The 27934-nt window shown below is 30.6% G+C and overlaps 1 protein-coding gene across 1 annotated transcript in view; it reads right to left on the bottom strand.

The window, feature by feature from the left end:
* LOC129963617 (guanylate cyclase 32E-like) overlaps positions 1-27934 on the bottom strand; it is a 305080-nt gene that overhangs the window by 668 nt on the left and 276478 nt on the right. The window contains exons 15-20 of the mRNA XM_056078095.1: positions 27265-27445; positions 26665-26805; positions 22304-22427; positions 19877-20120; positions 14284-14382; positions 13263-13354 (exon numbers count right to left, since the gene is read on the bottom strand). Coding sequence (XP_055934070.1) covers positions 13263-13354; positions 14284-14382; positions 19877-20120; positions 22304-22427; positions 26665-26805; positions 27265-27445 — 881 coding nt within the window. The remainder of the gene's footprint in view (positions 1-13262; positions 13355-14283; positions 14383-19876; positions 20121-22303; positions 22428-26664; positions 26806-27264; positions 27446-27934) is intronic.

Below are 27934 nucleotides of genomic sequence, written 5' to 3'. Positions count from 1 at the left end.
TTTCTTCATAACAGCAACTTTCTAAATAAGTATTTTTAGTAAAATAAACTATGCAATCATCTCTTTTTGTAACTAAGAATGTGGTGAGCGAGCTCATGAGAAAGGGCGAATCAAGTGCTTGCATGAAAAAAAAAAATGCAGGTTAATATCATAAAATTGGAATTTCAATTTTGATACCATGGTCTTATTTTCAGACGTAATTCAATTATAAAGGTGTTAAAATGAATGAAATAAAAGCTAAAATATTTTTGCATATTTTCAAATAATCTTTTTATACTTTTAGGTTTTTCCAGCTTAGAAGTTTCTGAAAATTAAGGTTACAATCAGTGGAGTTGGGAATGCAAAGAATCTTCTAAAATTTTGATTTATTTATTTTAATATTTTATTGTCAGACAGCTAAACAGTAATGGTCTAGAAAAAGGATTTCTTTAAATATCTTTTCTCATTTACTCGTTATATTTATCATTTGCTCTATAGCGACTTTATAGATAATTCATTCTATGTTAGTGTTGTGCTTATGTGTGTTTTACTTTTGGATCCTTGCCAGCTCTTTGCATTTTTATTTATAAATGGTTTAGGATTTTCGAATTCTTTATTCACTCCTGTTCCTTTTTTATGTGCGTTTTAATTTTTTTTGTGGCTTCTGTGTTTTGGTTAATGCATTCTGTAAATGGAATCAATCTCTATAGTGTGTTTATTTCAAATAAATAATTAACAAGCACCTTCATACTACAATAGAATTTTTTACTCTTTGATGCACACAATTTAAAAGAAAATAGAAACCCTAATTGCAAACAACATTTTTTATTATAAAAAATGAAAAAAAAAATCATTTTGATTATTTAACATAAAACATTACTCAAAATAAGAAAAATTAATAACATTTCCATAAGTTTTTTTATAGGATGGGACAGCTTCAAATTTAGTATAAAGCATCAAATAATGTACTTTTAGAATGAAAAAATTTATTCACTCATAATAAAACAATACATACAGTTATGAAAGATAAAAAAAATCACTTCAACTTTAATCACAGCAGCATACGCAACTTACTGATGCGGTTTGATTTGTAATTTTTTTTTTTACTTACCTGCAAGGTGGGTTTACACTAGGACAGTTAATAAGACGGCCAGTAGGCAGTGCAGGCGTAGAAAGGCTGAAAAATGCTGTTCGGTCCACGACAAATAATTGTCCCGATGGGACAACAACATGCCATTGTAATGTATTTTTTCTTACTGCGCACGCATTTGTAGAATTTGGCGGCTTTTTTGGAGTGAAAAAAAATGATCACTTATCATAGATTTACTCCGACATTTTTTGCTCTTTGTTCTTTCTGATGCGAGGATGCGTTTTTTTCCCATTCTATTTGCTATTTTTTCCTATAGTTTTCCAAATTTAGGTACGTTGTCCTTTTTTTTATTTTTATTTTACCATGCTTTTTTGTGTAAATATCCATCATTTTAATATGATAAGCAGATAAATAGAAAAATTCAGGGATGTCAAAATGGGAATTTATAGCCAATTCTTGAATCTATCTTATGAAATTGTGACAAACATAAATCAGTCCCTTTCTTCACATGTGTTCTTTTACTTGCCGTTTTACAATTGGCCGAGTGTAAACCCACCTACACATTTACCGTTTATGCATAATATTGTCAACTGAATGAAAAACATTAAATATAATATTTAACCGTACGACGATGATTAATATTTCGAGGTGAGATAAAATATATGTTGTTGTTATTTCTAATGGCACTTGTCATAGACAAGCCCACTGACTTTAGAAGTCAGCGATTTTAAGCCAAGAGTGCGTCTCTTGTTTTTCAGTAGAGCCATCTAGGTCTAAGCGTACGACTTAGCTACACACATGTCACAATCCTTTTTACGGGGCGGACTTCATTCATGCATTACATTCACTCATCCACAGATCGTAATTTAGACCTGAATCAGAGAACGATCACCCCTGATCCAGTACTCCCAGGGGTATAACTCTCGACACGGAGGACTTTGTGACCATGACAGATTTAAACGTGTGCCAGCCATCACACACAGAGAGAGTCTTCGGTAGATAGGGGGTTCGAACTCGCAACCCAAGGGAGCGAATCCAACGCCCTATTAATCAGACTATCCTGGCCAGATAAAATTTATTCCATTATGCAAAAAAAAAAAAAAAAAAAAAAAAAAAAAAAAAAAAAAAACTAATCAAAAATTGGATCAGTTTTTAACCCATCTAACCTCAAAGAATTAATCCGGTACGTTCTTGACCTATGGAGCAATTTTAAATATCTTATTTTTTTGATTATTTTGATAGAGGATTTTTGATTATTTTGATTTTATATTTCCTTAATCTTAAATTCAACTTTTAATCAACGGCATGATAATTTCTTAAAATATTTTTTAATGTAAAAACTGTATAATAAATTTTTTTGTAGATATGAAAAATTTAACTAATATCAAAATATTAATATTTAATATTAAAATTAAGATTAAAATATTAATATTTAATATTAAAATTAAGATTAAAATATTAATATTTAATATTAAAATTAAGATTAAAATATTAATATTTAATATTAAAATCAAGATTAAAATATTAATATTTAATATTAAAATCAAGATTAAAATATTAATATTTAATATTAAAATTAAGATTAAAATATTAATATTTAATATTAAAATTAAGATTAAAATATTAATATTTAATATTAAAATTAAGATTAAAATATTAATATTTAATATTAAAATTAAGATTAAAATATTAATATTTAATATTAAAATTTAATATTGAAATTAACTAACAAAAATAATTTGAGAATGAAAATCTTTTTTTGAAATTTTACTCTTAACTTAGAAATACCCAAAAGAAATTTTGATTAATAATGATATTTTAAAATTATATTAATGAGAAAAAAACCCCCGAAAAATTTAATTAAGTATAAATTTGAACTAATCAGCCAAATTCTACTTTTTTTAGATAAATGTGAGAACAAAAATAAATAACTCGAATGTATATTTTATAATGAAGAAGGGCAGACATAAAATATACTGAATCAAAAACACAAATAAGACTGAATTAAAAATATAGTATGTTAGTTTATTATTGTCTGAATTTTATAAAGCAAAATGAATATTCCAAGTGAAATAATCTTCATACAGATATTTTGATACAAAATGTGTTTGTTTTCTCTTTTTCTTGTTGAAAAGAGTTTAGCATGATTAATTTTTGAGATTCAAAGAAGAATTAAAAAAAATTTAAATATAAAAGAAATTTATTCTAATAAAAGTACAAATATGTAATTTCTTAACGATGCATTGAAAACGAGGATTCTGTGTAAGAAATGAAACTAAATTTCATTTACTTTGGATCAAGCAATTATTAATATTTTAATGAAACTGTTTTAAAATAACGATTACTTTTATTCAGCGGGATAAAAGTTAGGAACAAGTAGTTTTAAGTATCTGTAAATCTCTCTTTCATGGCATGGAAAGTTTTATGGCTGGAAAGGAAGATTTGCTGACGTTCTAAGTGAATGCCAAGGCATTGATTTTTGATGATGGTGGCAAATGTAGCAAATAATTGGTGATTTTGGCAAAAAAAGTTATGGAAAATGCAAGAATTATGGCCCTATCACTCTTAAGACAGGGTTTGACGGTTTTCAAACCCGGTTTAAAAAAACCGGTTTTTTAAAGTATATTTATCACATTCGAAAACCGGTTTTTAAATTAAGAAAACCGGTTTTAAGAATTCATATTATTATGTAAAAATTAATTTTGAACTTATTTGATTTGCTATTCATATTATGCAACGGGCAGCAAACACATTTTTTCAACGTTGCAAGTTGCGTTGGCCAGTGCTTGTGCACTTGCGCCTCGAATTCGTCAATTTATGTTTTTCATGAACATCCCTTTTCACTTTTTTTTTCTAGGTGAAACAAGAAGTTTGATAAAGTTCATCTCTTGCTTCTCGTCGGATGTTTTGTCTATCGGTATGAATTCGGTGCTAATAGAAACTCAGCAAATTGACTGGCTTGTTTCGAAGAACGTGTGAAAGGAATAAGTGATTCCCCGTTTTCTGCTTCCTGATCACAGTATTTAATGATATCATATAAAATTTTCTTCGTGCCACTCCTGAAAGCTTTTTTACTGCACCACCTTGGACTAGCCATATCAATACGAAATATTCAGTTAAAATAAAATTGGAATTTTAAATAAAACACAGGGTGTTAAAATATTCCATATTTTCTTTCGCAACGTTTTAACATAAATTATGTCTTTAGCAAGCATCGGAATTAGATTAAGAAGTGTTTATTTTTTTTCAAAATTCCTAGAAAATGTATAGATTAGATTATTTTAAATTGCATTAATATTAATAGTTAAAATAATAAAATTGTAAAATAAACGTCGAAAATATTTATTCAATAACTTTAATTTCATTTTTAGATAAAAATTTGTAAGTCGGAAGTTTGGGATAGTTTCAAAAAGTTCGGGATAGACAAGGCAATTTGAAATCATCGTAATAAAATGTTGATCTGCAAAGGATCATCTACGAGCAATCTACATAATCATTTGAAAGCAGTTCATAAAATAGCTGTCGTATATAATATAATTGTTTAATTTCTTGAAGATCCTGAAGAAAAACTTACAAATCCAAAGACACTGAAAGCTGAATTTTCATTATTTGAACAAACGAATAAAAGAACAAAAAACTTAGATTTGTAATTTGATGCCAAACTCAGTAACTAGTGAACGAGTATTTTCAATTTCAGGCAATATTGTGTCCAAAATAAGAATGAGACTTAGCCACCATTCAGTGGATATTTTATGTTTTTTAAAATCCTATTTTCTTAGGAGAAATTAAAATTAGTGAAAATAATATAAATATTATTTGAAATTTTTGTTTGAGTTTTCGTTATTTTGTGTAAGTAATATGTATATATAATCTTTAATTTTGATTTTTATATTTTGCCTTTGATATTGATTTCGTTTTTTGTTAATTTATATAAATTAAAATAAAATTAAAAAAAATAGAATAGGGAAAAATATTTTATTTTTCCCTATTCAATTTTTTTTGACAAAAATTCGAAAACCGGCTAAAACCGGTTTTTTTAGGAATATCGAATTTGAAAACCGGTTTTCCAAAAAGTCGGTTTTTGTATAAACCCTACTTAAGACTGATGATTCTTCTGGGGACTTTCATGCGACATTATGTTATGTATGAGGCTATATAAACCCGAGATGCAGAAACCAGTGAATCTTTAAATAGAGCTGTGTTAGTTGTCTTGGCAGGTGAATTTTATTTGACACTGTTATACTATTATTTCATTAGCCATTTGCTCTCTGCTTGTGCGATGTTAATTTCCAAACATCGCACAAATTGTATTATGTTCTTCGTGTCCATCTCGAATAAATGTTGCTTGTATTTAGAGTTTTCTGAGACATTCGTGAGATAAAATGTTTTCTTATAACAATATTCTGCTAACAATATTCATCTAGGACGATTTTCACAACATTATAAACCCTGAGGGGCATTTTTGGGATATTTCTATTACTGGTTTTTTTAGATGATTTTTCTATTATTCATCTCTGTTGTTATCATCATTTTGATCAAAGCATTCATCCAATATGAATAATAAGCCACAATTAAAATCTTGTGTACTTATAAAAATTACTGCAATCGAATGCCGTCATGATTTACTATTAAATGCGTCCGTTGTTTTCCATATATTGAAATTGCATTCGGCTATTTTAATTCGTTTTTATTATTGGTCAGTTTATCTGTTCGGTACAAATTTTGCAATTAATTTTAAACTAACTTTCCAATGAACTAGAAATTTGCAACTTTAAACATATCTCAGAAGTGGATGCTAATGTAATATTAACTCGCTTCCTTATCTATTAGGTACACATTTTGTCATCGGATGTAGCTAGGGATTGCAATACCGGTATACCGGGATACCGAATACCGGTATTTTGAGCCATTCGTACAATTTCGTAATACCGGTATTCACAAGTTTAAATACCGGGTTTTCGGTATTTACTAGAAATTTTTTAAATTGTCTCCACTATAAGTTCAGGTATCGCGAACATAGCAAAATAGTATACGTTTTTGTTTTTATGTCCCCATAGCGGGCGAAATTAATTAGCTAATTAATGGTTTAATTAATTGCTTAAATCTAAATTAGCGAAACATGGATTACCCCTGAAAGAAAATATTGTAACCATAACGACTGATGGAGCAACAATTATGAAAAAAGTTGGAAAGTTGATTGGTGCAAATCAGCAGTTATGCTATGCACATGGAATTCAATTAGGAGTAATAGATGTGTTATACTGAAAAAAATAAAAAAACAGAAGAATCCAAATATTGTGGATATAGAAATTTCGGATTACAACTTTGAAAAGATTAAGAGTGAGAGTGATATTGACAATGAAGATAATGACAATGTAATTGTTGAAGATATTGCTAATGAGGATGAAATATTAACCTATCAAAAATTGCTTCCTATAATTTATAAAGTTCGAAAATTTTTTAAGATATTTAAACGTTTCCCTATAAAAAGGATATATTACTAAAATAAATACTAACTGAAAATAAAACAGAATATATGTTAATATTAGATTCTAAAACACGCTGGAACAGTTTACTCCTAATGATGGGACGATTTGTGAAACTGGGAAATCCAATCAAAAAAAGCAATCGACTTAAACCTGTAAATTAATTTTTCAGATAGTGAATTCGGCTTAATATCCAGAACTATATCAGCTCTACTTCCAATAAAACTGACTATTGAGGCATTATATCGGAGAGATTTGAATTTATTAACAGCTAATGCAACAATAAATTTCATATTGCAGTCACTGAAAGAACAGCACACATCACTATCTGAAGAATTATATATTACATTGAAAAATCTCACAGAAGCAAGGCATACCGAAATAGAAAATGTCTTACGGTATTTACATAATTATAATGATTTTAAAAATGAAAATGAAAAAGAAGAGAAGAAAATAACCAATTCAAATCTGATTAAGTTTAGAGTAAATTTTCTTAAAATTGTTTACCCACAAACCTATCCACATTCGGAAGAATTCAGTTCAATTATCGAAGATTATGATGTCACTACTGTCGATAGCGAAAAGGAATTATCTCTTGAACAAAAATTAAAATTAGCAATAAATAAAAAAAATTCAACTAACCAAAATACAATACAGAAATCAGCTATATCCAAAACTATCCGACGAGAAATCGATTTATTTGAAGATGAGGCATTTTGAGGTAAATACTTGGAAAAAGTATATCGCGCATTGCTAACAGTACCACCAACTACCGTAGATGCCGAAAGAGCATTTTCGACAACTGTTAATTTTTACACAAAATTACTTTTCAGGCTTAATGACAGTACAATTGATGCATTATGTTTTTTAAGATCACATTTCAAAAATTTGTAATAGTACCACAGACTGAATAAAGATATTTACACTTTTTTGTGATTTAAATAAATAAGATGTTTCTTTACTTTTTTGTGATTATATACTGTTATAATTTATAAATTACAAATTATTTTTGTGATATTTACACTCTGTAACAAAACTGGCAAATAAAACAAAAAACACCTGTGTTTCTTTCTTTTCTAAAATGTCTAATACCGGTATTAAAACCGGTATCCCGGTATTAAGATTTAAAAAATACCGAATACCGGTATTAAAATTTTGGTCCGGTATTGCAATCCCTTGATGTAGCTCATTCAGAAGTTAGCTTAAAGTCGACTCCGAAATTTCAAACACACAAGACTAAAAAGTAGAAAATATTTTTTAATAATATATCATGTTTTTAAAAGAAATTAAAAATATTAAGTAATTTCTATAGGCACGGATTGTGATTTTTTAAAAATTCATATTTACAAAACTTCAAGACAATCTGTGTGGAATTTGGAATCTTATGTTATGGAGCTAGAAAAAAATTCTTTTATGCGTTTTAATATGTTTTAAAAACCGTATATTAAATTCTTTTATTTAAGTAATTATTTCTAATATATATATATATATATATATATTTTCGGGTCACGAGGAATCATTATTAGACAATGTCTGTATGTCCTCACAGAAAAAATCCCTTTCTTTGAATCCCTGCCTGAGGGTGACCCTTGAAAAAGTCTTCAGGCCGGATTCTTTTTTTATATTTTTTTAATAATTTTTTTGGTTTAATTTTTATTTGATTTTTGTTTTTCCTATTAACTTGATTCTAATACTTTTGTATCAATTCATCTGTGTTTTAGAAGTAGCTGCAATTGCGCTCTCTAAATACTATGAAGTTCTTTTTTGGTTTTAGTTTAAATAGGTAATAAATGTTAGTTGCGATTTCGAAACTGTTTTGTTTCGTTTTCATTTTAGTTTCGTTTTCAAACTTTTTCTTACTTTATATATATATATATATATATATATATATATATATATATATATACTATTTCAAATGCATGTTAGAACGATTAAAGTTGTAAAAAAATGCAACATATTATGATTTAAAAAAAATAAAAACTGAAATCATTTGACTGCAAGGCATTTTTCTAAATTTTATTGATTATAGAACCAAAAATTATTTAATTTTACATAAATTTTTGACTGTTTTTTTTTAAATATGCACATTGTTAAGAATTATCCATTGCCTTGAAAATGCAGTTAAATATAATATTATCTGTTTTAAGAATTATAATGAATATTAAAGATTTTGTTCAGTCAATTTATCAAAATGTGTACCTTCTAAAAAATACTATTATATAACCTTGATTTTTTTCAAAATTATCAAAATGTTCTTCCTTGAATTATATGTTAATCGTATAAAATATGAGATAAAGCATTGGTGAACAATAGCTGCCCTTTATCGAAATCGAAACTTCACTGATATGAAGATGCTACTAAACAAAAAGCAATATTAAAGTATTTATTGATACAAACTTGCTGATACGAGAGATTTAAGATATAAAAGACAACAAAATTTGAAGATAAGAAAGCACGTCTAACAATAAACGTCTAAAAATGAAGAGACAATTATGTGCAGATATCGAATTTAGTTGGTATTGTTTAAAAGCATTAAATCAAACAGTTCTATGTTTAACAAAATAAAAAAAGCTAAAGTTTTTTTTCCCAAAAATAACATCCGAGGGTAATTACAATACATGCATCAGATTTGAAATCATAGCATTTCAAAAAGTATTTTAACTATGAAAATAGCGACTCTTCATTAAAGAGCAAATATTTCAATATTTTTCTCCCAAATAATTACTAATGATTTATATGATGATGTCGAACCCAAGTTATGGCTAAAAGATTAGATTGAAATTAAAGATAACCAATATACCTTGGAGAATCAGTTGGTCACTTGAGGCGACTAGTATTATTATAAAACTATTAGAAATGGAAATTCAATATTATTTTATATCGAACTGATCTTCGTGATTCACAATGTAATTAGTGTAGACAATTGTAACCTAATTTAATAAAAAATCAAATTATTTTGTAATTATTCCTAGTAAACGCCCAGTGTAAAAATTTTATTTGACTTCATTAACACAAAATTCGCGGATAACTGTTAGTAATAATAAAATACAGATTAAAAATTCATATCCTTAGTTTAGATGTAAATAATTATTTTGCTCTAACGGAAATAGTTGCCTATCATTGCTTCATGATCCATCTGAATCATTAATGACTCTTACACCTGGCGTAGTGAGTAATTGAACTAATTCTAGAAGCATATAAAAAATTATAATTTCCTGTGTTCAGATGACATCAAATGGAATAATAGAAAACATTAATGAAACAGTTTTCAGATCAGAATCAAAATTTTACCCGATTTAAGAACAGAATCCGGTTGCCAAAGATCTCTCGTCAAATATGGTAATCCTGATATTTGGCGAGTTTTTTGGACAGTTGGCACGATTGGAATGTTCTTGACCTTGAACCGAACCTCTTTATTAAATTTTGCCCAAAATTTATTGTCAAAGATTTCTAGACTGGAACGTCACTTTCATTCTCAAATAAAGAGCCAAAATTATTATAATTTTTTTATCATGGTTTTTATAAATTTTTCATTCAGAAAAGTAGAAATTTATCAGGGATGCAGAGAGATTTTTGGAGTTGATAACATCGTCTAAACACCACTGTAGCAATTGCATCTTGGATCGTTTTTAAAATTACGCAATGATTACTGCAGACAAACACAAGATAAGATCCGAAGAAAGTTCTAAAAAGAATCCATTACATATTGATTATATTTGTCCCTCGGGGGGCACCTCGAAATGAGGATGAGATGCTTCCGGCATGGTGGTTGGATCTCGCCACCCTGGAGGGTACACTAATAGGTGGGAGATCTGGCTCCTCCCATCGATGACGGCACGTACTTCCTTCGGGGAGGGTTGTACCGTGGCCGGTGACGGCTCTTAGGACTCAACCACAGTTCCCGCCAATTGCTGTTGCGGCGGTCCGGTCATTCAGTTTTATGGTTTTAATCCGTGTGCCTTAGGGCGGGTTGGAGAGTTAGATGGTTGACTTACATATTGATTAGTTGATTCTGTGGTAGATAAGAATCAAATTATTAATTATCCAGTTGAGTTTCTGAATTTCTTGAACCTCTCATGCCACCGCACAGTGAATCGATTCCTTGATTACTAAAATAGTAGACCTTGCAATCTCCATTAATATTCATCATCTAATTAACCCGATCGTCCGTTATTATGTAATGAAACATGACTCGCCATTTTCACTCTAATATAAACTAAGAAATCAGTCGGCGAAGAAATTTTCATACCAGAAATACCTTTGATACAATCAGAGATCTCTTACGATTTCAAAGGATTCTAATTTTCAATAACATTGACTTTCGCATCCACAGGTGAGTCCTCACTCACTTCCAGATTCGATGGAGCAGATGGTCTTCTCAAGCGGGAAGCTGCAGCTGCCGGTCTTGCTATTTACACTCGAAAGGTTTTAATTATTTCGGGACGAGAGGCCTCTATCCTAGACGCACTCTCGGGATGGAGCGTACTCGAAAGGAATCATCCCACAGGACGGGGGTTTTGCGTCGCTACGCCTAACTTTGAAAAAAAAATCACAAAAAATAAAGTTTAAGTCCTAATGTCGTCATTTTTTCTGCCTTTTAAGATTATTAGTTCATTTATAATACGAGCACATTCTTCCTCTGACAAATCGCGATTTTTTGCCATAATAACCAAGCCATAGATACCAAGACTTTCCATAATAAAAAGAGAAGTGCACGAGATCAGGAATGATTCTGTCAAATGGGAAATACACAACCCAGTTCTATTTATTTATTTATATTCTTTTAGACCCCTACCCCGCAACAGCTGATGTGTAAAATACCAAAGGCTGAATATGAGTAAATTGAAGTTCAGGATATTTAAACTATATTTATTAGAAAAATAATGGACACTGGGAGCCATTTAGTGGTGTTTAAAAATTGTTCCAGTTTGAAATTCACATATGCATCACCGTCCCATGCGTTCGATTTCCAGAAATGCACGGGTGGTAAGTATGGTTGTGGGAGATGTTCGTTGGAGATACATGCATGACACGCCCGTCGCGAAAGGGTTAAGTAAGAAATCAGCCGACAAAGAGATTTTTTATACCGGAAATACCTTTGACGCCATAAGACATGCCTTACGACTTCAAAAAATTTCAACTTTCATTAACATTGACCTTCGCAAACACAAGGTCATTCCTCATTAATTTCTGGACTAGACTTAGCAGCTGTTCTTCTCAAGCAGGCAGCTGCAGCTGCTCTTACCGTGCTGGCAATCCAAGAAATTTGTACATATAAGGTGAAAAGACGAAAGCAAAAAAATATTGTATATAATAAACTTGTCTGTATGTAATAAAAAATAAATACCTATGCACGTGAGTCTGCCCGTTATAGATAGTAATTTTATTAGTTAGTTGTTTATTGATATAATTTAAAAAGAAAATTGATGTCTTTGATCGGATTTTGTAGACTATAATATTTTATATAAAAGCTTTATATCGAACTTATTAGACATGAAAAATATTCACCCTGATCAAGCTGGGTGTATCAGCTAGTCAATGAGTATATTTAAAACATATGACAAAGAAAACGGTTCTCAAGCCATATTCACTGATTCGATTTATTTTCTTATTATATTCGGATGTATTATCGATATTTGTCTGTCACCCCACAAATATTTTTCCTTTATTTGAAACGATCTCAAAAACAATATTGCTACGAAAATTCTCTCAAGAACGACACGAAGATGCAGACTTTATTGTCTACGAAACGTGCATTAAATACACATAACACAAACTACAAATACACGGCAAACTAACACTATTCAATCCCTAATTACGCGTAACAGCAAAACTCACGCCAAAACAGAAAAGACGTCCCACGCCACGCCTTATATAACGTCCCTCTAAAGTGGACGGGACAAATGCAGAAACTGCGCGGACGTTCCAGGCAAGTGTGGAAATTTCTACAACGTTCCCTAGGAACAAATCTTTATTTCACAGCTTCCACTGCACATTTTAGAGTGTAGTAAAAACCGTTAGTGACCTCATTATGTCGCCAACACACCTACATCGCCAAGTTAGTCAAATATGGCGATATTCTGTTGAAAATCTTTTTAGAACAGTCTTTTCTCGCTGACGCGCGATTCCATTACAAATAATTTTTATGCAATTAAACTATTTACAAATATTTACATCTAATTACACAAAATTCATAACAATATTGTACAGTGCATTTACTATTAGAAAAATATTCTTCTTCCCCCCAACCATTAGCCCTGTGGTAATCCCCCCCCCTCCAACCACAATCACTTTACCATTCTTGTTAGTTTTGGAAATGTATCTGAAAACTCATAAATACTAAATATGTCATCAGTGGTCGTATAACTTCTACCATCCTCCAATATTAAGAAATACTGCGAAATAAAGTTTCGAGAGACCTGAAATCGATGGGTAGACTTTGCGACTTTGAAAGAATAGCCAACCAAATAAGATGCTTTACGGTAATTGTTCTAATACAATTTGAAACAACACTTTTTCCACTACGATAAGATGTAATAAATTTATTACATGACTAAATGAATATCCTTAACGTGATGGATAGCCAATTGATCTCTAAAAGCAATTATTGTTAATAAAATGATGCTATAATAAATACATAATAAAAAGTAACAGAAAAATGTTCGTAATTAATTTATTAATTACTCTAATTTACATAAAATACTCACTTTGATATTAATGAGACCTCTTTCTTCAAGTACATAACCTCCTAATTTCTCAAGAAGATTTCTGCAAGATTCGCTGCAATGCACGCGCAGTGCTGGAAAATAAGAAAAGCAAATGAATGATTTAAGAAAAATAACACTTTTCAAAACACAATAAAATTATGAAGTCGACAATTACTGAAATAAATTGTGTAAGCGGTTAATGAATATTAAGTGAAACGTATTATTTAATGAATATTAAGTGAAACGTATTATTTAATGAATATTAACAAGATGATTAAGAATAAGTGTGATATTTTTTTGTAGAATACGCCAAGTTTCTGTTTTAAACAACATATCAAGATCTAAGACTAAAGGCAATATAAAATTATCAGTTATCATGTGAGAACATGATGTTGATTTCTTTTGGGGTTTTTGGAGTCTCAAAATGCACGGACAGAAAATTGGTTATTCATCGTTTTTGATGCATCAGCTTTTAGCTTTTACGGTTATTATAAAAATGTCAAAGAAGGCTGTCCCATTTGGCAACTTATTGCCAACAAAAAGTTACAACCTGGCGCGAATGTCCACCACGTACCCGATTCTCCTGTATGAGTGCAGGGTCGTAAGAAATTGTCGATTTAATTTTTACCCCACGGCTGTTAGAATTTGCCCTAATTTAAACTAATTTTTAACTAAAACTACCCTAATTTAAACTAAATATTTTTTGAAAAAAATATTTTTAGTGTTAAAATGAGCTAGATGGTTGGTTTGTATGATGAATTAATAGTTATACTATAAACACAGTTATAATCAAGTTATCGTAAATATATAATTTTGTTCCAGAAATTGTAATAACTAGTCCCTTGCTTCCCTATTAAACGCCATAGATCTAATTAACTTGTATTGTAATGGTTAAAAAATTTTCTTTTTCGTACATAAATTAAACAAATTAGATATAGTTTCAAATTATAGACATAGAATCCATAAACAGATGCCTAATACCAATTGCATAAGGGAGTCTAATTTTGAATTTTAGACTTACGTAAGCCAGTGGACTCCATCCTGGACGCCGTATTCACTGTATCTCCAAATAAGCAATACCTAGGCATCTTTCGACCCACTACTCCAGCACAAACAGCACCTAAAATGAAGAGTAAAATATAAAGCATTTTCACATTTATAGTTGATAGTATTTTCCGGGCATATAATGGCAATAATTTATGAGGTCATACCATAAATATAATAGTTTTTGTCATTTAAATTGTAGGTAAATGATCAACCATATCTCACGCAGTTCATGCGTTTATTTTCTAATAATTTATGCGTCATTGTGAGCATGCGTACTTTAAACTATTATAATGCGAAAAAGCAGATGATTGCTACAAAGAAGCATTTTCAAGTTTTCGCATACGTATCGGAATTATTGAAACTAGAGAATATGGAAATCCTAAGAGATTTTTATATTCGACATCATATTAGGTAAGGTATATCAGGGTGATATAACAAATACCTCTAATAGTAAGGTATTTCAGACTCTTAACAATTATCCATATAAGCAAAAAAACCATAAACTATTCCAACCCATCTAAATTACAAATGAAACAATTGCCAAATTTAAAAATTTAGCCATAGAATATTCATATACACTTACAATATTTCAAATGATTTCATATAATTCCAAGAAAAAATTAAAAAGTTATAAAGAAATATAAATTGGACATTTTTTTAAAATCTTAAAAATCAGTATTTTACTGAGCATAGGATTCTGAATTTAAAAAGGGGCCAGAATTTACAAAATTAATATTACATTGCAGAAAAATGTCCAGTTTTGAAATTACACATATTCTGACACATAAGTTTGACACAAAATTTTTAAAAAGACAGTTATTTAAAAAAAGTTTAAAATTTTAAGAAAGAATCTAATTAAATTTCATCTAAAATTTTTATCTGAATAATTTGCATAAAAATTGGTGTATAAGTCTTAAAAGAACTTATTTTGAGTACGTGCATGAAATTTCTGATTAATAGGATAAGTATTTTGAGATATCCTGCGGGGAAGCTTCATTTTTTTAAAAAAGAAAAATGATATTAAAGTTGAAAAATAACAAAAAAGAAATCTAAATGAATTTATGTAAATTAAAAATCTCCAGAAGCATAAGAATTGCCTTTAGTTAGGCTTAAAGTGTTATTTTTATTTTATAAACTTTTTGAAAAATTATTTTAAAAATACAATTATTACAAAAATTGAAATTTGATGAAAAATCTATTTAAAATTCACGTAAAATTTTTCTGTGAATAATTTACTTAAAAATTGTTACATAAGTCACAAAAGAAATTATTTTCAGCCTGTGTATAAAATTTTAGATTATTGGGACATGTAGTGTTGGAGAAATCCTGCGCACAAGCTTCACTTTTTGCTTTGAAAAAAATGACATTATAGTAAAAAATAGTAAACAAAGAATTTGAACAAAGTAATGCAAATTAAACCCCCTAGAAGCATAGGCAATACCCTTAATTAGCTTAAATTATTCAATTTCTTTTGAAATTTCAATTTTTTTGTCCTTAGGTGCTTCAAAGAAGGCTGGAGTTGTATTTTTTTGACATTCTGGCAGAGGTTTCTGTTTACATTTGATTGGTGTTGTTTTAGTTTTTTTTCTTGATAACTCTGGAAGTTTTGATAGTATGGTTGAAATGTTAGTACCAAAATGTTCAGAAAAGATAGGACTTTAATATATATTAAAAAAAATTGCAAAAATTTTAAGCTTAAAGGTCCTCAAACCCATTAAAGTTTTATGCATTCATTTAAACTTTTACAAAAAAAAAGCTATTCTGTTTTAAAAAGAAAGTTAAGAAGATATTTGAAGAACTTGATGAACTGAATTAGCTAAATAATATTTTTTTGATTAAATAAAAAAAAATTGACAAAGTTTAAATTACAAAAAATTCTTTTTAATGTTTTGCGTAGGAATTAAAATTATGTCAACAACTACAAGAAGCCACGTTAAGATAAAAATTAACCATTATTAGACAAAAAAAAGAATTGTTCTTTTTAATCAACAAATATCCAATGCAACTTTCATATTGTACATGTTATGCGAACAAGAATTGATTCGAATAAAACTGAAAGCTGAGTTACATACAGAGTTATTTAAAAAGAAAGAGTAGATTTAAAATGTTTATTTCTTACGAGCGATAATAGATGGAGACACTTATGATATATCACTGGAAAAAGGAAAGTTTAAAAGTTTTATTCTTTGTATTTGGTTATTGTATGATCACGTGATAAAAGCGGTTCTTTTTTATTTACGAGAATATGGCAATGTTTCAGGAAAGTCGGTTTAAATGCTGTAGTATGTAAGAATGATTTATATAACCAACTATTCTTTTCTCGATATTTTCCATGACTATTTTGCATAAATGTGAATTTCGTTGATGCAGCATTGAATATCCTCCTTCAAAGCGCGCGTGCTTGTTGGCATAGACTTTGACTTCAAATAACCCAATATAAAGAAATCCAATGGTGTTAAATCCCACGACCAGACATTCATTATTTTTGAAATAATGTTCAACAGTGTAAATATGTTGTTCTATCGTGCAACGCTGCATTTTTGCTAACCCTAAGTTATCAGCTGTCAAATGGCTTTTTTAATAGGGTTGCCATCTCTTTATTGCATGAATGGCGGCAAATTTAAATCTTGCGTTTATTTTGGAACACCTATTATTTGATAGGGCACACAACGGCGAGAAATAAGCAATTCTAATCTTACTTGATCTGTAATATCTAGTCTATGAATTCATTAAGGATTTTAAATAAAGGGGGACCATCGCCTATTAATCAGAGTGGCTTAGGGATCATCTGATCGAAACGTCTTTTTTTATTCTATTATGTGAGGCTATAGTATGTATTTTGTATTCTAGTTGTTTGTATTCGTAAAAGGCAAAATTGATCCTATTTATGTTAGGCTTGGTGAATAACCTCCAGTGGCAAGCTTGATTATCCAGAGAGATTAATTTGAGCTGAAATAAACAATGATCCATTTTACACACCCTTTTTTTAATATCAGTGATGACTAAGAACGCTGTTACAAGTTAGAATCCAGAATCTTTCCATCTTGATTCCTGTTCCTAAATCATATTATGCTCTGAACCGGATTAAACTCTCCAGGGACCCTCAGACGATGCAAATCCTTCCATCGTTGACAAATTCCCAAAACACACATTTTTGATTGATTTTCATTTTAATTTCATTAAAACAATTTTAGTACTAAACTAATTGAAGTAGTTTTTAATTAGCAAACTAAAATAATAAGATATTTAATTTTGGATTGCTTTCAAGAACATTGGTTACAATATTTAAAATGTAAAAAAAATTCAAAATTCACAATTAAAAGTAATTTTACGCAAAAATGTAAACAAAACGGCTTTTTAAAAAAAACGATCAAAATATTATTAAATTATAGGCACGAACAATTTTTAAATTAAAAAAAACAACAACGTGTCAAAATTACAAAATAAAGCATGAAAATAAGTAATTAATTAGATGCTGTAGGAATAATGTTTCTAAATTCAATGGCCTTTGCATATTGGATTCCTATAAAAATACAAAAAAAGAAAAAAAAAAATATAAATAAAAACCTGGATTGTTCGCCCTCCTCCTTCAAGAACTGTGGGTCCCTAGGCAGTTGCCTACTTTACTTATTTATTAATCCGAGCTTCAACAAGCCGTAATCCAACAGTGTACTTATAAACATAATGTTAAATTATGTAGTCAACTTATTCAGTTATTCAAATGACACATGATTATAGATCTTATTGTCTAATGTCTTCTACTGGATTGTACTTTAAAGAGAATGATATTGTTACGGAATTTCTGGGGTTCGTTTGGATAGTGGAAGTTATATGGTGTGGAGAACGCTCAATCAGCAGGCGGCAGTAGAAAATAAAACAAAGACGTTTATTTACACGAAGGCACACAGGACAGCACAACAACTATATACAGCACACAATTATCTTCAGCCGAGAAGTGCAGACACAGCACACTCTAATGCAGAACTGTAGCGCACAACTTAATTCAGCACTCACTTGACTCCGTCGGTGCTCCGCTAATCTCTGGAAGGCCAGTTCTCTCTGTCGATTCCGACTACTCTCCCTAGCAGCTGCGGCCGCTTCCTTTTATAGGTCTCAGGAGGCGGGGCTAGACGCCTCTCAACCAATCAGGAACGTTCGAGGCGTATCTCCGTTCCTACTGGACGGATCGGGAAATATCTCAATGTTTCGGGTATAATCTATTTTGGCGCCAAAGTCGCCAAATTCGTCGCCAAGTCATCAAATGGTCGCCAAGTTTGTCGCCAAGCTCCGGGACCGTCCGACGCGACACCGAACTCCGTCCAATACCGATGATTGTAAAACATTCTTTCCGATGGTGGAACCAACTATGCTGGGAAGCAGCATTACAGATTCGTAACAATATTTTTTATCAAAGTCTTAATTTTGTCTTAGAGAAATAAAATATGTGTGAATGGTCTCTGAAAACAAGCCTTGTATTTATTCGTTTCTGCTTTCTCGTATAGTAATATCGAGAAAGTATAGTAGTCGTCAAAAAATTCGAACTCGAGATTTTGACGAATCTCCACTTTTTAGACTCTTCTTGAGTTCAAAAAACGCATTTTTAGAAAATGTACGTCTGTTTGTCTGCGAACAAAGATAACTAAAAAAACTTTGAACTAGATGGTTGAAATTTGGTATACGGTTTTTACGCGAAATTTGCAGTTGTCTATCAAATTTTGAGTAAACTTTGTTCAGAGGAAGTCAGTCTGTCTGGTTGTTCGAATATAAATTAACACGATTGTTCACGCGAATGTCGCTTAATGCCAAACTTGGGAATCTTAAAATTACGGCAACCCCTTTACCGCCCTTCCGGTCGAGTCTTGCAAGAGTTCATTAGAATGTTAACCCGCATCGGCTCCCCAGCCCCCTCAGAAGCTGTAAACAACTTCAGTTGTAAAGCTTAACAAAGCCAACCGCAATGCAATACTGCAATCAGCCATGTATTATATGAACTACTCACCGCAAAAGGAGTGTATATAGTTGTAAATAAAGAAGCCAAGCAAAAGTACAGTCCACTGCTCACTTCGAATAACCAATGATAATTATAAAATGAAGAGTTTAATAAATAAAATTCTGTACACTGACTTAACATCTATAGAAAATACCTCTGTCAAATTTTGAGCCAAATCCAACTAAGGTTGACCATCTGTCTGTCTGTACTTTCAGAAACATGTAAACGCGATAATTCAAAAAACTCAATGATTGAAATGTATCAAATTTGGTATGGGAATTCGTGACTACAAGTGCAATTTTGAGTCAAATTGTTTTTTCAATCGGTTGATAAAAATGCTTTCTAAACCACAAATTCAAATTTTGGAAAATATTAAAGCATGCCATAATTGCCAAAATACTCGCCAAAGATGATACATTAGATTCAGTAAAAATACTAAATTCGCACCAAAAGTTAATATTTCATAACTGTAGTACGCCAATCCATGTAAGGCGTTCTCTGGTATGACGAGTTTAGTAGAGGGAATGCGAGAAAGTTTTGGGTAGACCAATCCCGCTGATTCACGTGTGTAACTTACCAGAATGGATTCCGATTCTGAGCATGAGAGTTTCTTCAGGTTTGTGTCGGAGAGAAAACATTTTGATGGCCTCCAGGAGATGCAGTGCCATGGAGGCGATTTCTCCCGCATGCTTATCTCCATTCGGGATTGGTAATCCACTGACGACCATGTAAGCATCACCGATGGTTTCTACTTTGTAGACGTCGTAATTTTCGATGATGGAATCGAAGCAAGTGTAGAGATCATTTAGGAAATCCACTACCTGCAAGAGAGAAAAAGCCTTAAAAAAAAACTGCTTAACGACATCATCTAATTACCGCTTACACCCAATATCTGTTGAAAGAATGTCTTCAGTTACTTTCGTCCACTGCCCGTGTATAAATGAAATATTTTGATATTTTTGCTTTTAATATCAAACAATGATAAGATGAAATAATTTCTGTATCGATTTAAATTTGGAAAACTTGCCCCTTTTGGTGACCAGTTTTTTCGCAAAGATTATTGGGTTTTTAGGATGTCAACATGGGATACATTTCTGTATAAAAATATTTCACCTCGTAATTTGATACGAATAAAATACATTCATTCAATTAAAGTAATTTATTACAAATTACAAAGTGTATAATATTATGAAATAAAAGCGGAAGTTAAAATCCTACTACTGGTTTCTTGCCAAAATTTATTTCAAAAATTTCGTGTGATTTATCGGTCCAACTCCGATATTTAAAGAATGGATAAAAAAAATTTAATTATGGAATTAAATAATATGTTTCTTAAGCTATCTGCAAAATTGTAAGCAAATCATTTGATAAACCTCTATACTAGAACCTCTTCTAGCTTTATACCCCTTTTTTAGCGAACCCCCCTTTTTTTCCTAATTTGTTGACATTTTCGCCACTTAAAAGGCATATTTTAATTTCATAGATATTTTTTAATGTTTTTTATGCAAATATTCAAAAATCTAACTATTTACGAAAGTTTTCAAAAAAATTCTTTCCGAACGTAGTTACCTACTTAAAAAAAGATTATTTGTTAAATCAGTTTTCCATCTCTGAGATTCGTTTTTAAAAAACTGTAGTATTGTACTTGAAACTGTGGTAAGTTAAAATATGAAACACATACAGGGATTGGACAAAAAATAGAAACACCTTGAAAAATCAATAAAATATATTTTAATATGGGGTAGGTCCACCTTTTGCTGCGATTACAGCCTCGATTCTCCAAGGTATTGATTCATACAAATTGTGAATTGTTTCCAAAGGAATTTTAGCCCATTCTTCAATTAAAACACCCTCCAGTTCTTTAGAGACGATGGCGGGGAAAATCGACTTCTTCTAATCTCTAAAATCGACCATAACTACTCAATAATGTTGAAATATGTGCATTGCGGTGGCCAGATGAGATACTCAACTTCATTAGAATGTTCCTCCTGCCATTATTTAACAATTGCATCTGTATGGATAGGGGCATTATTATCTTGAAAGATGGCGTTCCCCTCCAGGAACAGTTCTTGAACCATAGAATGAACTTGGTCTCCCAAAATTCCTAAATAGTCTTGGCTGTTAATTCTTCCATGAAGGAAAATCATTTGCCCGGCGGATTTCCAAGAATAGCATCCCAGATCATCACAGAATCCCCGCCATTTTTACGATTGGGAGAGTGCAGTCTGGATGCAATGCTTCTTTCGGCTGTCTCCAAACATACAACAAGCCGGAGGTCGGAAATAGGGTAAACGATGATTCGTCAGAGAAAATCACATTTTTCCACTGCTCGAGGGACCAATTTTGGAGTCTTCTACACGCCTCAAAACGCTTTGAAACATTTGTCTTTGAGAGCAGAGGTTTTCTAATTGCAGATCTTCCGTGGAATCCAGATTTGTACAGCTCGCTAAGAACAGTTTTCGTGGAAACTTTGTTCTGTAGGTGTTCATTAAGCTCTTCAGTAATTTTAGGAGCCATGGTCTTGTGATCCTCTCTAACAATTCGATTTAGAGTCCGCCGGTCTCTTGCAGACAATTTCGATTTTCCGCCGGACCTGTGCTTTACTGAGGCCTCTTTTCCATCTTTTTCAAAAGCAGTCATTACTTTTGAGACAGTACCTCTTGAAACGCCAAGCATTCAGGCAGTTTCTGTTACACTAGCGCCTGCCATGCGATCGCCAATAATTTGGTCTTTTTGAAAGTCCGAGAGGTCTGCCATTTTTATAAGGTTATAACCACTTTTTAAAAAAAATTATCTAAAAAACAGTTATTTTAAATAAACATATCAAATAACAAAAATAATAAAACATTAAAATATGTCAAGTTTTGATTGTTTATAACATGCTCAAAGATTATGATGCCAAAATGTTAAGTGTTGCCATTATTTTGTCCAACCCCTGTATTTGGCTTGAAGAACTGATTGCAATAATTTTAATAATAAACGAAAAAAAATTAAACTTGTTTACTTCTAGGGGACTGCACTGAGCTGCCATTTTTGTGAACCCAACAATGTCACTGAAATATATCGTCACGCTATCAAATGATTCCGCCTCCACTTTGTGGCCTTTCTTCAGCTGATCAGCGACGTATCTATGCATGGAAAGAATTGAATGAACAAATACATTTATATGAAACAGAATACAGGGTGATTCAAAATTACTGTTCAATAATTTGCAAGAAAGTCAGGTATATGTAGGTAAGTCATTTTTATGTAGGATCACAAAATCTTCGTTGTATATAGAACGAAACGTTGACATAATTACCCTCTTGCTTTCGTGAATTCTTTATTATTTGTGCTGTCAATATTGTATTTCTAATAAAAGTAAAAAATCATGAGCCAGTATTTCGTAATGTCATATCTCAGTTAAAACAATAAAATTCGCGTCCTAATTTAATTTTGAAGAATTTTTTAAAGGTTTTAGTTTTTATTTTAATATATTTGTTATCTAGCTTCTTTTGGCGACCAGTTTGTTCTCCCAAAATATTGGCTTTCTTAGCTATTTAAATTAAAAATCCTCTTTCTTATATGAAAAAACTGAAGGGAATTAATTTAGTATCTAGTAAATTAAGCGAGTTCGCAAATTGTACAGACTAACTCTATGGCAAAGGATACCGACGTGCTCTGATTGGTTTAAGCCTTGGCATCTTTTTGGCAATGTTTTGCACTCATAATAATGTAGTTATCGCTTATTTGGCTCAAACCTTGCAAAACTGTGCCAAACTGTTTCCGATCTTTATTGATATTCTTGAATCCATTCCTAAAATATGTGTTACAGAAATGCAAGAAATAAGTATTTAAAAGAAATGTATAAACTATTTATATATTTATAAATCTTAATATTAAGTTAATAACAAATATCAAGATTAATAATTAGATTGTTAATAACTATATGAATCTAAATGTCTTAACAAATATAGCACATTTGCAGATAGACATCTTATGGTAATAATTTGAATACGACATTAATAAATAAATATCTCATTGTGTTATTTTATTTTTCATGAATATTCAATAAGAATTATAATGATTTCTATTCCGTTTAATGTCATCTAAATATCTTAATAAATATAGTATATTTGCATATAAATATTTTATAGTAATGATTTTAAAGTGAAAATTTATTTAAAAATTGGCCGATCATTTCCCGTAAAATAAAAGCTTAATTTTTAAGTCTTATTTTAATAATACTTCCCAGAAAAATTGCTACCTGTGTTAATTCTTTATTTACAAGATCTGAAATACGAAAATGCGAGAAGAAGAATACAGAAAATGCGAGAAGTTGCTACGAAGATTAATGAAAGCATAAGTATAAAAACGAGAAATAATTACTCTGATTACAATGATTATTGATTACACTACTGCTAAAACTACAATTTGAGATTGATTACACTATTGTTAACAAAAAGTATTAGTATTGCTTGATTTAAAAGGCATCTATAGAAGATATATCATCTGCAATTTTTATCAAACATTTTTACAACTTCTATAAACAATTGGCATCGATCCTGAGTGGAGTTTCATTTTATCGTCTGAAAATGAATTCGTTTTTAGAGAGAAAGAATTGCAGATTTCATCTGCAATTTTTATCAAAGTTTTTTACGATTTTTATAAACATCTGGCATCAATCAACAATTTATTTCATTTTATCGTCTGAAAATAAATTCTCTTTTAATGAGATAAGAATTTTCACTCTCTTGATTTTACAAAATGGCAAATGTTTTTTACGAAAGAATATGCGCCAAATTTTGTAGAAGCTTTGTCGAAATATTGATAGAAGCTTTTAAAGATAAATATCTTTGTTTTTGACAAAAAGTTGAGTGACAGGAAAGTTTAAAGGTAATGAAGAACTTGTTATCAGAGAAATGGTAAGTGGTGAATCAGAAACATTATCCAACAAGTTTCTATACCATTTGGTTCCTGTAAAGAAATTTTAAAAGATTATTTAGGGTTGCGACTCGTCGCTCCTCCGGTCTCTTAATAATTTTTAATTGTTTCAAAAGCAGCAGCATTCTCAAGTGGCTTGAGAGAAATTCTTTTTGAAGTTGATTCCTGTTAAAACACATCATTACTGGTGATGGGGCTTGGAAATATGCTTTTGATACAGAAATAATTTGACAGTCAAGTGAAAGAGTTTGAAAGCTGAAGCAAGACTGAAAAGATCATGTCGTAGTCTTTCAAAAGGCGAGGTAATTTTGACTGTTTTTTTTTTTTTAAATTTTTTTTTATTGTCATGCTGCTTTGCATTATGATTTTCTATCAATCGGCCAAAATTTAATAATAATTATTATTTAAGTGTTTTTTGATGTTTGTGTGATGCAATTAATCGAAAACGATCTGAAATGGGTTAGAATTAGAAAATTTATTGGGTTTGCACCACGATAATGGGCCTTCTCCATTATCGAAAAGTGCAATTTTTATTCGTGAGTATTAAATTAAACATTTAATACATATGGCTTATCAATTTCCGTATTAATCTGATATGGCACCGTGTGATTTTATTTTATTTCCATGGTTGAAATTACCATTCCTTGGTTATCGTTTTGCCATTAATTCGGTAAAAGGCAATTCTCTGAAAGATAAAGAAGCTTCAGAAAAACGATTTTAGGGCATGTTTCGATGATGCTAAGAAAAACGTAGGCTAAATACATTTCATTCAGGGAAGATTTCTTTGAAGGAATTACAATCAATACATTTTGACCAATAAATTGATACTATTGGTTTTATGCTGTTTTCCTTGTGCATTTTGATCATAATAATATATTTTTCTCAAAATCTCATGATTTATGTTCTTGACAACTAAAATGATTTCTTTTTGTTTAACTTCGTATAGGAGAAAGTAGTTTTTTATGTAATTGCATTTTTTCATACTATGTGATTAATATCGATTGCATTCTCAAAATAACACCTTGTTTTGATGCTATAAAAATTCATTAATTTTAACTGCTACAGAATATTTCTAGCTATCATTAATTAAATTATGGAAAGCATAATTTCAGTTTTTTAAAACTCAGATAAGTCAACAGACCAAGAGCGGCTTCATTTTTTTTAGCAAAGGTATTTTAATTAAAAGTTTCATTAAGCGTAGTGGTGATATAAAGCCTTCTGGACAGATTTGTTATCACGTATTAAAAATTTCTAAGTGTGATTCCATTCTGATTTATTACTAAATTATATGGAGCGTTTTATTTTATTATTTGGAAATTCCTCTTATAAGTATGGAAATAAGAAATGACAATTATTTTGTTAGATAATTGCAAAATAATTGAGTAGAGGAATTTTTCTATATTTCAAAAAAATAATATAATTGGCAATTAACCTTATCCTTTAAACTGGTCCCAACTTCTTCGACGAGTTATAAATGCTCTCTATTTTTTTTTATTTCGCTATGGGATACATATGTATATTCCAATTAGATGCAGACATTGGAGTGTCATCATTTCTACGAAGCTTTTGCTAATATAATTCCATATATCTCGATTGCATGATGTCAGATGCAATCTTTTATCTGTAAAAGTTTTCAGACAAAGAGGTTTTGAATATTTAGTCCATAGTTAGAGCAGTGTTAATTTTCCCATGCAGTTGCTCCTTGGCTTGTGCGACTGCGTATTCAGTTATTACGGAGCTGGTGGGCATATGATGTAAGTCCAACAGCATCAGTAATGGATAGCAACACTTTATTCTTCATGAAAACACAAAATATAGGTGATGAAACCGAAACAAAACGTATATGCAAAACAATTCTTATAGAAATCAATAACACATAAACAGGAAATCGTTACTAAACAGTCTTAATAATACGAAGCGCGCAGAGAGAATTGGCTGAAGATCAACACTCCAGAAAGAGAATTCGCTTAACTGCTCGATTGAGTTCAACTCAACTGTCTCCTCTCAGTCTTTTATAGTTCCCGTGACCAAAGCCGACCATGCTCGAGACCAAAATCGAAATTTGAGCCCTAATGGAGTTATCGCCAAGATTATCGAATTTTATTTTATTTTTCCACCAAAATCACCAAATTCGGCTTCAAGCCGTGTAATGATCGCTAAGTTTGTTGCAGAGGCCTGGGCGTATTAACTCGGCATCCGTTTGAGCTATTTGTAAAATTCTTTTATTTACCAGGAAACTATCGTACAGGAAAGCGATATTACAAATTCGTGACAATATATTATTATTGCTTAATTTTGTATGTTTTAGTTTCAGAAAATTATTGATCTGTTATTCTGAATACTTTGTGGTTTTGATTTAAAACTAAACTTTCTGAATCGTTAAATATGTCAATAAAATAATAAATGGTTGTATATATCCAGATTTGGTGAGTAGTCACTCACTTTGGCAGCATCTCATATAGCAATGCATCAGTTTTCCTTTTTTCTTCATTTAATTGGTCCGTTCTCTCATCCACCAAAGCCTCCAAGTTGTTGGCATATTTTTCCATCATAGCTAGCATGTTATCGAATATGTTAGGTTTCCTAGAATGGAAATAAAATTCAAATCATATCGTGTTGTATAAAATGAGTGGAGTAAATGACAAAAAAAAAAATAACAAAAGTTAAATCGTTTCCAGCAAACTACTTTTTGTATTCATGTAACGATGAAATGTTTGTCGTGAAAAATAATTTTTAAAAGCTACAGTAAAATTCTTTTAGTTTAGTTCAGTCATATTTACTTTTCGTTTTAAAACAACACCAGAGCTAATTTGGAACGGATGTCGCAACCAAATTTAAACCATGTTTGAAAGATGAGGATGGCACCCTAGTCGGCAGCTACCCGAATCCTTTAAGATTTAGTCAGTTAAGGAACCGAACTACAAGCAAGAACCACACAAACACACATCTCTGGGATAAAACCATTATTAGAATTTGCAAGAAAATTTTGAGGTAGCTACTGCGACTGGTTCTTTGAAAATATGATCTTTGCATTGTACTTACATTCCTCTTCTCATGGGTCTGAGTTTTGCGTTGATAGTTTTGAAATCGGGTCGACTTTCAGGTTGCTCCGCCCAACATTCTTGCATGCAGGAAATGACGCAGTCGAACGATCCGCATAGTTTAGCCACTTTCGGTCTGAAGGGTGGATCATGGTCCTTTCTAATCACGCACTTGATAATCTCTAGAAAATAAGAAATTTTCAGAGTTTTGTTGCTGTCAGGTAAAATGCACTAGTTTTGAAGATGATTGAGATTTGTTGCGGAAAATCTTAGATGGATTCTCTAATTTTTCACCATTTTTTATTTTGAATATATTTTGCTGATTCTGGAATTTTTAGTTCAATTTTATTATTCAAATTGGAAATCTGTTGTGCTTTCTGAGATTTTAAAATTAATATTAAATTTTTTGTTTAGACAAACATTTTACAAAAAATGTTTGTTTTAAAATTCTGTCGATTTTACAGTTTTTAGTAAGAATTAATTTTTGTATTGAAAATCATTAATAATTTTGAAATATTCACATTTTTTTAAAAAAAAATTGTATTGAAAATTTATTGCTAATCTCGGAATTTTTAAATATTTTTTTAATTTTTTGCATTGAGAATCTTTTGATAATTTTGGGATTTTCGAATAATTTTTTATTTTTGAATTGAAAATCTTGTTTAAATTTT

This window comes from Argiope bruennichi, chromosome 1 (genome assembly GCF_947563725.1).
Source record: "Argiope bruennichi chromosome 1, qqArgBrue1.1, whole genome shotgun sequence".
Classification (NCBI taxonomy): Eukaryota; Metazoa; Arthropoda; class Arachnida; order Araneae; family Araneidae; genus Argiope; species Argiope bruennichi.
This window is presented reverse-complemented; position numbering and strand designations above follow the sequence as displayed.